This window comes from Chenopodium album, chromosome 24 (assembly GCF_948465745.1).
Source record: "Chenopodium album chromosome 24, dcCheAlbu1.1, whole genome shotgun sequence".
Lineage (NCBI taxonomy): Eukaryota > Viridiplantae > Streptophyta > Magnoliopsida > Caryophyllales > Amaranthaceae > Chenopodium > Chenopodium album.
The window spans coordinates 32,688,091-32,700,561 of record NC_137857.1 but is presented as its reverse complement, the minus strand read 5'-3'; the positions used below and the strand labels follow the sequence as shown (position 1 = coordinate 32,700,561).

Below are 12,471 nucleotides of genomic sequence, written 5' to 3'. Positions count from 1 at the left end.
TTCCGTAGGATGACCCCTTCCTTGGTGATATTTGCAATGTGCATTTGGGTTCCAGCTAGCCGTTCTCCTTTCGACAGGTGGGTCCCCAAATGGTCCAATAGGAGTTATAAGACCTTTTGCGTGTAAGCGGTCAAATGCGGTGTCATAACTCATACCAATAGGAGTATAATTCTTCCTAAATGGTTTCTTTTGTCCTTGATTATTGTTCATTGCCAAAACTTCATTTAGATTAAAGGTGCTAACATTATTTGAGTGGGTAGATTTGGATGAAGAAGGATTGTCGTTCTTCTTATTTTTCCAGCCACTACTCCCTTTAAACCTGCATAAAAGGCGTGATCAAGCAATAACAATAAAATAAATATCAAGCAACATAATAATAAACAATAATAAAGAACGATGATAGCATGATAAGGCACAATAAAGCTTAATAATAATAGCAAGATCCTAGGCATGATACTAACAAGATTAATAACAAACCCTAGCATGTCACTAAGCAATAATAAAGATCGAAACTTTAAACCTAACATGGTACTAACATGATATTAGAAAGAGTAAAGGCAATAAAAGGCACCCTAAACATGATAATAGAAAGCATAAAATAACATCCTAACATGATACTAGGAATTAAACAATAATAAACATGCAATCTACATTGTTAAATAAATAGGGAGTAAGCTAATCTACTTACTTTGAAGCCTCGTACCTCTTTCTAATAACAAAATACACAAGTTAGTAAACTTCAATGAAAATAATAAACAATAATTAAATAATCAAATTAAACAAAGTTTAGACTAGTTTTGGACCAAACCCTCAGAAATTATCAAACCTTGCACGTCTAGGGCGAAGGCAACTTCGAACTTGGCTAAGTAATTCTAAGTCTTGTGAATGCGGAATATTGTTTAAAAAGCTAGTTTAGAAAGAGAGAGAGAAAGAAAGCAAATATTGCTCAAGAGAGAAAAGAGAGAATTAAGGAAGAGTTAATGAGAATTGATGATTCTGAAAACAAGGATTCGGACCCTATTTATAATGAAAATAGTCCGGAAAAACATAGAATTTGATAAGGAATAAAACTACACGCTGTCGCCAGGAATCAACTCTGTCGCGACGCGACAATGTCTGTCGCGCGGCGACAGGGTCTGTCGCGCGGCGCGGCGACAGGGTCTGTCGCGCGGCGACAGACTTGTCGTTTGGCGACAACCTGTATTAGCGCGTTTTCTTCACGCGGAATCCGATCTTTAATCAACTTGATCTAAGGAATCCGTACAGAAGATAAAATATATTTTTAAGATAATAAAACGATATTTTACTCCAAATAAAAGTCTATTTTAAAATAATTAATTATTAAATTTAATAGTATTAGAATCAAAAAGAACCTTCCAGAAACTTCTAGAAAATTATAATTAATCCTAATAATTTTAGGAATAATAATTAACATTGGGCCCTCCTCTAGATCATTGGGCCGTATTTAAATAATTAACCGGGCCCAGTTTAGTATATTGGCCATAACTTCCTCAATATTCATCGGAATTGGGCTTATAATATATCGTTGGAAAGGTCTTTTCGAACCCCATCCAACTACACTATTATTGGACCTTAATTATGGACCAAACTAAACTGGTTTGGCTATTTTCAAATAAATAAAGTTATTTTCAAAAACAGAGAGAGAAGAATTTTAATTAAAACTAAACCGCAACACTTAACTTTCAACCACTTTCACCTAATTCGATAATGGTTCAACGTGAAAGGCATTCATCACTGGGTTTGGTTTTGGGGAGACACAAATGGGTGTCTACACAAGGTCACATGCTCAGTCGCTTACACCGAATCGCAACCACTTGCCCAAGATCATTTCATAGTCATGGCTCTGATACCACTTGGGCCACACACACACCCCATAACTCCATATCAATACAAAATTATTTGTTTTAGGCCTAACCTGCACGGATATATCTTTAGTTTTTCCCCAAAATACCTCATACTAATAGAGTATGCTTCCACAATAGGAAAATTCGTTCTTCCTTATTTTTTCCATGTAGGATTTAAGATGAACAACCCTAACAATTAAAAGTTACATCAAGGGTCTGTTCACATTTACAGAATTGAGCTGAACTGAATTGGACTGAGCTAAAATGAATATTTTATGAGAAAAGAAAATTGGGAGCTAAATTGAATTGAAACTGAACTAAACTGATTGGAGCTGAAGTGAACTGAACTGATTAGAGCTGAACTGAAATTAAGCTGAACTGAACGGGCCCCAAGACCTTTTAATGATACAAATATTAGTATCTGTAAGACTGTAACAAGACACGAGTACTCTAATGATATTATATAGTTTCATAATATTACACAAATATACCATTATACTTAGGGCATGTTCTCATTGACTAAACTCAGCTGAACTGAACTGAATTGAAATGAATATTTTATAAGAGAAGGAAATTAGGAGCAGAACTGAACTGAACTGAACTGAGCTAAACTGAACTGAACTGAATTTCAACGTAAGAGAACAGGCCCTTAGTACCTCTAAAAACACCACTCCAACATATTTTCACATATCAAGTATGTATCCAGAATGCATCACGATTTGACATCCCTCACAGTAATGAACGTGCCAAAACTCAAAATAAAAAATTAAGTAAAATGTAAAATTGGTTGATAAAGTACAAAAATCTCAACATCCATGGAAAACCGTTGAAAGGCTAAAGATCAAAGGAAATCACTTTTTTCAAAAAAAAAAAAAAAAAAAAAAAGGAAATCACTATCATATGAATCGTGGATTGAAATCGCATTTTTGCCTCCCATCATGTGAACTGCCCATGATCTTAGTGTCCCCCCTCACTTTCTTATTTACATCAACCTTCACTTTTTTTCTTCTTTATTTATTGGCTTTTTTATCCTTAGTGCAAATTGTACGATAATAAATACAACTACAACGAAATCTAACGTCTAATTATTTTACTATTCCAATTTCCATATTGTTTGTTTCAATTGCGTGATAAAGAGGTATCAAGCGCGTTTTATGATTAATCAATTATTGTTGCAAACACAAGGCTATGTTTAATAACATGTTTTAAGCGCATTAGGGCTTAAATGATGGAAGTGGTGAAAATTTAAAGTAATTAGAGTTGTATGGGAAGTGATAATTTGAATGATTTAAAATGTTGAAATGACTTGAATGGATATTTTACTTTGAAACAAAACTGTACAATTTGAGTAAATCAATTCTCAATTTCCCTTCCATTAAACTCGATCTTTTTATTGATTGCTTAAATAGCTACACGTAATTTACTGAAGATAAAACATACATATGGCTATAGAGCGAGGGTAGCATTTTTTTTTACTTGTCTAGGAGGCATTATCTACGGATAGGCCAGGCAGCACATAAGGATAAACCAAGGAGAAGCAAGGCAAGACAATGCATATGGCAAAGTTTTATGTCAAGTAGATTAGGTGGTTATGCTCACCATCTAATTTGCTGGGATCACCTAATGCCTACAATGAATGCAAAGGTTGTTTGTCGAGGTAATTAAAGTAGGATTGGAACCATAAGAAACTTATTCAAAAGAAATCCGTTATTGTATATTTGTATAGTATAATCCAAGTGGTAGAATTAGTTGCACTTATTATTGTTAATTGATTTAAGTTGTATAGTGAACTAATTCACTGGTAAACGGAAGAGAGGAAAGGCGATGAATCCCGCACCTAAGCAACGCAAACAACATGTATGCATTACATCAACAAGTACGTATAGTACTTCACTACTTCCGTTTTCCCAACAAAAGCAAATTCTAAAGTGGCAAACAAATTCAAGGCACAAACAATTCCAAAGCAAATTCTAAAGTGGCAAATTGAAGGTACAAACAATTCCAAAGCAAATCAAGGTACAAACAATTCTAAAGTAGATAAGATCATTATCATAGAAGCATGTGTTCGATCACGGCATATATAGAAAGTGGCAAGCAACAAACAGGCTTTGGTTTAACACTTTACATACTTTTGAGCTTCAAATAATAGGTATGACATACATAGATCCTCTAAAAAGTTGAGTTGGTTCCTTCACAATATTGATATTGTATGCACTAGTAATAAGGATTAGTAGGAAGTGTTGTATATGTAGCAAGTAACCAACACAAGGTAATAAGAGATGAATTCAAATGTAGGGTCAAGAGAAATTATATTACTATCTTCTAATTACTCCGATAATGTTTAAAAAATGTGGCCAATCTAACTAACTGGTTATGTTAAAAAATAATAATAATAATAATAATAATAATAATAATAATAATAATAATAATAAAATTCACGATACCAATAATTGTTTGTATATAAAGCTCTACACAGCACCCTTAATTAGATAGATGATACGTGGGATTATTTAGAATATTTCATATTCTCTTGATGAGTTTTCTAAATAAGATTAGCTCAGCTCAACCCATTAACGTCTCAAATCGAGCTTGAGCTTGAGTCAAACCTGCTTGAATCAAGTATTGATTGAGTATTGTCTCATTACATAAGCATTCCGGCCATATTGTACTATTGATCAATTACTAGCCACTCATATTAACCAACATAAGGGGGTACCCAAATCATTACTCAAAATATAATGATGCGTTGAAAAGAAAAGGTAATCCCACTTCTTATCACAAATCATCATGTAAAGGATAAAATGTTTGTAGTTAACACACAAAATCAAGAACAAAGCTATTAATACCGTTCACATACATATCATGTTTGGAAGTTGGAACTCTCAAACTTATTTATCATATGCTCCAAATAAACAAATGTTGCTTCCAATTAATTTCTTACATCTTTTCTACCTTTACTACCTACCTTTTTATCATATGCATATGCATGAACCAATATGGCCAAATGACATAAAGATTATTGAAACTAACTCATTACACGTGTTTGGCTTTGAGTTATTTAGAAGAATATCATAACTTGTGACATAGAACATTTTCAGTAGACGAAATATAGGAAATTATTAATCTATCTAATGTACTTACTAATTGTTAATGATGATGTATCTAGCTAGTAACCACACTTAGTTGTATATGTATGTACACTTACACAATTTTGTTGTATGTTTGTTTAGATAGTTTGATGGCTATTGTATAACTATTTACCAATTGCCTAGGGGAGATGGAGCGTAAGGCCATGAGATGTATGTCATGTTTTAATTTTTGGGCTGACAAATAAAATGAACGTTGATTATTTCTCCTAAAATTCTCTACTTTACCTTCATAGTATTCAATAGTTTTTGCAAATTATGGCGTGATCTTTAGTATAAGATCCTACAAACAATCCTTGGAACATATTAATCAATTGGTACATTCTAACTTAAGGAGAGTATAGTCTAAGAACTCATTAGGAATTAAATATATGAGCATCTAGAAGTTAAAGTTATACAATGAGTACAGTATTTATATAGATGTGCATTAATCAAGTTTACTTAAGAGTTTCGACAATACATAGTAGTTTGCAACCACATCAATGGTTTACATCTACCGCGCAATGAATCACTTACATTTTAGTGGTGTTAATTTGGTTTCATTTACAATTATTTCGACATGTGCTTAATTGGAAAGAGAAAGGGATGCAAAGGAGAAAAGTTGGAATACATCAAGATTGGAGGAAAAACAGCTAATTGTGAGTAATTCTCAGTCTCAAAGTTAATGAGACATTATTGACTCTAATAATACTCCATGTTATTAATTTGTACCCAGACATATATCGGTCAATAAAACTTAAATTCTATTTTTGCATTTAATAATAACCGTAAGGAAGTATTTTGGTGTCAAGTTGATACCTAGTAAGCAAAATTTAATAACAACAAACATTATTAGAGCCATTAAAGACTCAAGCTATTAGGTAGAGGCAAAGAATTTATCGTTTCATTTGTTGCTCCAAACTTCCAAACCCTAGGTTTTATTTTTTTTTTTTTTTTTTTTTTTGACACAAAATTCTAGCTAATTTATGGATTATATCCTAAGCAAATATGGTAATTTAAGATCCCCCCCAAAAAAAAAAAAAAATAAATAAAAAAAAAAAAATTTGTCAAGAATGGGATTCGAACCCATGCCCTTTCGGACCAGTACCTGAAACTGGCGCCTTAGACCAACTCGGCCATCTTGACTTTGTTGTTCAGTTTCTTCATAAATAAACTGACATTCTTACTTTCGGTCCAATTAGCTTCTACAATCAGGTCAATCACCATCACACCATGTGCAAGTGCAAGCATGTCATTCAATGGGCTGTTTTTGTTGGGTTAATTTGTCAATTGTTATACAAAGTGGACTAAACTTTTCATCATAAACTTATTACAAACATTACCCATAAATAGGCCCAATGGCCATAATCAAATGGTCATAAAACAAAAAAGCCTTTCATCATATATTCTTTGCTTGGTCACTAATTTTAATCCTATAGGCCTAACCGCCTATTGACCATAATCAAATTCCTAGTAATGATAGATTCTAATGAAGCCTTCACAGAAAATAGAGCTATCAAATCAGGTTTGCAATCAATACTCAATAGTGGGCTTAGGTCTAACTAGCTCATGTCATAATAGACAATGGTTTGTGTACATCATTGTATTAATACAATCAAATGTGTTAACAATGTAGCAATTTACTTCGATTTTTGTCACATTCCGGTCAAATTGAGTCATTTTTTAACAGCTCTAGTAGCATATGGCTAATAGAATCAAAGATGTCCACTAATCTTTCAAAGCTTTGATTAATTGTACGATTTGACAATATATTCATCAAGTTAATTGGAATATTGACAAGATAATATGCATAACACTTCTTAGGTTTGAAATCGTTCAATAAGTATTGTAACTCATATATTACCATATTTTATGCATAAGAATTGAACTTGTTTTTTAAAGAAAGAAAGATACAATGATACAAATAGGTTTGTCTTATCCCAAGACTAAAATCTAATCCATCAAAGTTAAGAAAATAGAAAAACTTACCGTCTAAAAAGGGTTTATTTGTTGATGCTTATGTCTTGTGACCAAGAGAAGTTTTATAATCTGTAACTCTATTATTATCTCTATACATATGTCTGAAACTTTTGAGACTAGATCTTGACTACGTCTATTAAAACTTTAGAAACTGAATTTTTTAAGAACATTCCGCGTAACCTTAAAATATCTATAATAGTAAAACTATCGGTCTTGATAAAAAAAAATATGGTCTGTGTTTAGACTTTAGATATTTGGCAAGGAGTATACATTGAACTTGTTTTAGTGTTTGTTAGCCATTACTCGTATAGTCGTATCACATGCTTTCTAGTTTCTACTTTCTACTTTCTACGATGTGAATAGCCAAATAGGTGGATTATAATAAAGAAAATGACAACCTTGTCCATAATTTTCACTAGATTAGTCTAAAGCTATTTGTTTTACATGAGGCTGATAAATAATGGGCTACTTTAAAATCAAAAATTAAACCCAGCCCAAAAAAAATTATCTCCCTTTTTTTCAAACTTCAAAACCACCTATTTTCTCCATCAACCTCTTTCTTGTAAAAAAATAAAATAAAATATTTAGGGCTATTCATCATCTTCTTCAACCTTCATCATCATATTCCAAGTTTTAATCTTTCTGGTTCTTTATCTTAATTTAATTTCTCCGAATTTCATATGTTTTTTTTTTTTTTTTAAATTTTCAATTTGAAAAAGGGGTTTTGAATTGAATTGTTTTTAAATTGAGCAGTTATTAAAATGGGAAGATTGTTTATAGAATCAGTTCCAGGTCCAAGGATATTCAAATGCAGCTGCTGTAAAGTTGACTCTGCATCTCCAGACGACATCGTTTCGAAGGACTTTCAGGGGCGTTTTGGTAAAGCTTATCTCTTCAGAAGTGTGTATGTATGCTTCTCTCTCTTTCTCTTCATTTTCCTTTATTTTTTTAGTATTTGTTCTGCTTCCGATTTTCTTGGAACTTTTATGTATTGCTTTTACGGCCCATTTAATACAGTAGGTGGTAATATATAGCGATAATGATAATGAATTTGTATTTATAAATTTATGGAATTGAATTAATTAGAATTGTAATGTTGATGATCATCCTATTCCCCAAAATGATTAAAAAATAAATTAATTAATGATGTTCTTGCATACCCTATGAAATGTTATGTTGTTGAATGGAAGTGTGTTAGTGTTGTAATTAGCTTGTTTGGAGAAGCTTTATTGAAGATTAAGTGAAGGTGAACCTGAATTTGATGAATGTTATGGTACTTGGATTCAAATTGTTAATAATATGATACTTGAATACATCAATAAAAATCTCCTGCTATTTTGTTAAGTCTGCATACTTTACTCATTCGGAGTGGATGTTAACTACCTTAGTTGGTCTAAGTTTTGAAAGGTGGGATGGAACCCCGTCTTCATAACTACCCTTTGTGGTTTCTTATACACCAATACATTCAATATACAAGCTGGGATAAGACATGCAAAGTAGGTTGCAAGTTGGAAATGGAAACTCGTGGCGTTAACAAGTTTGAGATATCCTTTCACTTCCGTTTAGTGAGATGGTTATCAAGATGAATTAGCATATACTGACTAGGTGGAATTATATAGAAAGATTATATGTAAGGACGATTATTAGGTGTGCTTTGTGCTTATCACTTTATCATGTTTTCATTTTACCTCAAGTACTTGTGTTAAGTCTTGTCAAATATGAGTGTGGACTCTTAATATTTTAATTTGGACCCAAAAAATGAAACTCTTCAGTCTTCACCATATAGTTGAATTTGACATTGGAACACTTCTACCTTAGTACGAAAAATTTAGGGCATATATATATGGATGCTTATGCTCTCACCACTGGTTGAAAAAATTTAAGAGTGGGTTAAAGAGACACCCTTGCAAGTTGCAACCCTCCTTGAAATGTTGTCATGTCATCTTATCAATGTAGATGCTTTATAGTCTTGATAAGCTTTACAAACTCAAATTGTGGTGACTTGTGCATCAGAACCAACACAAGGAAGCTCTGACAAAATTAGTCTGTATCAGATTTCATTGTCGTGTGTCCTAGTAAAATTGACTGATGTCCAACTGAAGTGTTTGCATCATTAAAGGTCATCCAATAAGAAGGGTCAGAAGACTAGATTTCCATTATGCTTATGCTCAGAGTTGCAAATTGGGTTCTCACCTTCTATAGGCAATACTATCTAATTCAGTTAACGCTGTTTTGTGTCAAACTTATTGAACTTATTTACTGAAACATTTCAGAGTTAATATCTGTCTTGGGCCTACTGAGGAACGACATCTTACAAGTGGATTGCACGCTGTCAGCGACATATATTGTAGCTCTTGCTTGCAAATACTCGGTTGGAAATATGTAAGTATCAGAGTGATCAATTTCTGCTCTTTCATGCACTAGCTATACAAGCAAACATTTTTTAATGTTTTGGCCAGTCCACTGCATGTGTTGTGCTCATATTTGCAGTAGCTTTAACTTGTATCTGTAGCTGTATACTACCATAAATTTGATAGCCTACTTAAACTTTATCTTTTTTACTTCATAGCATATCATACATTATATATCATACATTACATTATACATACATTTTATATATATATATATATATATGAAAGATCACAGCAGTTTGATGGATTAAATTGTTACTTTGTCCATTTTACTTTCTGTTTGATCCAATGTAGATGGTAAATAGCTTGAGATTTGCAACTCCTATGTTGTTTTAAAATTGAATTTTTTGATAAATAGATTGAGAATCTTTTGCTAGCAAACCATGATGTCATATATTCATGAGAGGTCTTGCTCCCACTTTCCATTCTATTTGTCAATACCAACTTCATGTGTTGATGCATTTGCTAAACATCACGCTCCTACAAACTGGTTTAATAAATATCCTTGAGATGACGATAAGATTGATTTTGCTGTGGTATCAGGGTTTTTACACTTCTTGTTCTAATTGTGCATATGCAAGCTAGAATGGCAGGTTTTGTCCTGACTAACTGATTAGATTTGATCGTCTTGGAGACAGACTTTTCTGTAGTTACTAACATTGACTAAGCTGTCCACCAAGTTCTAAACAATTGTATTATGAACTAAACATCAAGGAATTATTTATTTTCGGCCTTTCTATTCAATACATTTCGGAGATACAACTTTTACCGGCTCTGCTATGAGGTCATCAGTTGTTATATTACTGAGTTAGTTTATCAGGTGTATATTAATGTATCATTGATGTGAATGCAGGAGAAGGCATATGAAGAGAGCCAAAAGTATAAGGAAGGGATGTACATTCTAGAGAAATATAGAATGCTGAAGGTTGGCTGGTAATGCTTTCAAGCACTTTCATGCAGTGCTGTAGTATAGATTAGTCTTGTGATTCTTCACACTTTAGAACATCAAGCTTGATTTATGATGCATCATTTTAGATACTGCGTTATACAAAGTATTTTAGCTTGGTTGTGAGCCAAATTATTAGGAGCTTGAAAATTTATAATGTTTTGTTTTCGTCACCAAATAGCAGGATGTACAGTTTGAAAAAGATTTGATAGTTGTCAAAAGTCTCGTATTTGTCTTTACTCTTTCAATTATACTCCCCATTTCCCCAAAGTGTTAGTATTATTCGTTCACATGCAAAGGAATTGGGGACATTGCCTATCCTTTTCGATTATGCTTGAATTTAATCCAAGAATATATTACGGAGGATACAATAGTTTGATACTACTTCCTATATAAGATTGAAGGCTAGAGCAGTTAGCTAGCTCTTTGACTTATAAACCGGAGATCTTGGGTCCATTTGAATGTCAATTATGTCCCTATTAAAAAAAAATTGTGGAAAAGTTTGTGTTAATGTATAAAACTTACTCCGTACATTGTATACTTTGCTCAAATACTAAATTTGTCTTAGTAAACTTATCATACTTGTATAACTAGTTTAAATCACAGTATCAATAAGGCGAATAGCTGAAGAATCTTGGTGGTGATGTTACTCCATCCTGACCACTTTACGTGCCCTATTTGGCTATTTGACCCTTACATTTTCTTATCAAATGGGATGAGGTGCTGATATTTACAAATTACAAGAGTATGCAATATGCATCATCTAAAAGTTTGTGCCTTTAATAAGTGATGTGGACCAGTAATTTTTTTCTATAAATTTTTATTGTTTCATGTTGAATGAATATGGACAAATACCAACAGAGCAAATGTCAAACAAACAAGTAGACATATTGCAAAAATTACAGTGATATGTGGGCCAGGTGGTCCAGCACTAAAGAGATTTGTGGGCCCACAGTCCACAGACATGAGGGTAAAATGGGCCTTGTCACAGTCCACCTCAAAGTAGTAAGCCTACTATGTGTCTTGTGTTATGTGGGGCCCCGGGTAAATTGACCCGGAATTGCATGATAATGATATGTGGAAAAAGGATCGTGTTTTTTTTGTAGCCATGAAACTAAGATAATGTATGCCCCAAATTTAAATATAACGGCTTCTTATTCACACAACTCTTCCCCTCCTTTTTTTGATTTTTAATAATTTTTTATATTTTTATTTAATAATAATCTTATTGTATTGTATTGCTCATTTTATGTGAAACGTCTCTTTGTCCCACTCCCACACTTCCTTCAATGTTCTTTCTATTCTTGTTATTGACCTTATTGTACTTGAGAGTTGAGATCCATCTAAGAATGTTACCCATATTCTTCAAAAAAAAAAAAAAAGAAGAATGTTACCCATGAAAATGCAAGTTAGGTCCTTTAGCTATAGTTATTGTACTCAAATCTCGAAAAGTAAAAATCATAATGAGATTGCACATTATGTAACTCACAAAATATGGTTAAAGGAGGGGATGCAAATAGTGTAAAAATCAAGGTAGGTTAAGTAAAAAAGAAAGGAGAATGTACGTAAAATAAATCATTTGAATTATGAGCTAGCAATTACCTTTATTGGTAAAATCTTAACAAGTTTGTTACTAAGGTTAGGGTTTGACATCCATTACTAATAGTTAGTGGTTTAGCCTCTACCATGCATGAAAAGCAATTCGCTTGTGATCATGTGGATAGCTTAGGCTAAAGATATCTATACCCCAATTTAGGTAACTGCACTTATCACTATTTTTTATTAGTAAAAATTTACTTTTAGTAAGGATTCTAAGGAATGCATGTGTTAAGTGCTTAAGGGTCTGTTCACATTTACTGAAGTGAGCTGATTTGAGCTGAACTGAACTTAACTTATTAGAGCTAAACTGAACTGAGTTGAAATGAATATTTTATGAGAGAAGGAAATTAGGAGCTGAGCTGAATTGAACTGAACTGAGTTGAAATGAATATTTTATGAGAGAAGGAAATTAGGAGCTGAGCTGAATTGAACTGAACTGAGTTGAAATGAATATTTTATGAGAGAAGGAAATTAGGAGCTGAGCTGAATTGAACTGAACTGATTGGAATTGAAGTGAATTGAACTGAAATTAAGCTGAAGTGAAC

The 12,471-nt window shown here is 32.8% G+C and overlaps 1 protein-coding gene and 1 non-coding gene across 2 annotated transcripts; one reads left to right on the top strand and one right to left on the bottom strand.

Moving 5' to 3' along the window:
* Positions 1-6,055: 6,055 nt before the first annotated feature.
* TRNAL-CAG (transfer RNA leucine (anticodon CAG)) lies at positions 6,056-6,136 on the bottom strand. Its single transcript has one exon. It is a non-coding gene; the product is annotated as a tRNA-Leu (tRNA).
* A 1,354-nt stretch (positions 6,137-7,490) lies between these two features.
* Positions 7,491-10,546, top strand: LOC145612185 (putative yippee-like protein Os10g0369500). Its single transcript, XM_081667563.1, has 3 exons — positions 7,491-7,874; positions 9,244-9,352; positions 10,235-10,546. The coding sequence occupies exons 1-3, from the start codon at positions 7,732-7,734 to the stop codon at positions 10,316-10,318; spliced, it is 336 nt and encodes a 111-aa protein (XP_081523689.1). The 5' UTR covers positions 7,491-7,731; the 3' UTR covers positions 10,319-10,546.
* The last annotated feature ends 1,925 nt before the right edge of the window (positions 10,547-12,471 follow it).

Coding starts and splice junctions, on each gene's coding strand:
- LOC145612185 (XM_081667563.1), top strand. CDS start 7,732: ATGGGAAGATTGTTTATAGAATCAGTTCCAGGTCCAAGGATATTCAAA. Junction 7,875..9,243: donor GCTTATCTCTTCAGAAGTGT/GTATGTATGCTT, acceptor GAAACATTTCAG/AGTTAATATCTGTCTTGGGC. Junction 9,353..10,234: donor AAATACTCGGTTGGAAATAT/GTAAGTATCAGA, acceptor ATGTGAATGCAG/GAGAAGGCATATGAAGAGAG.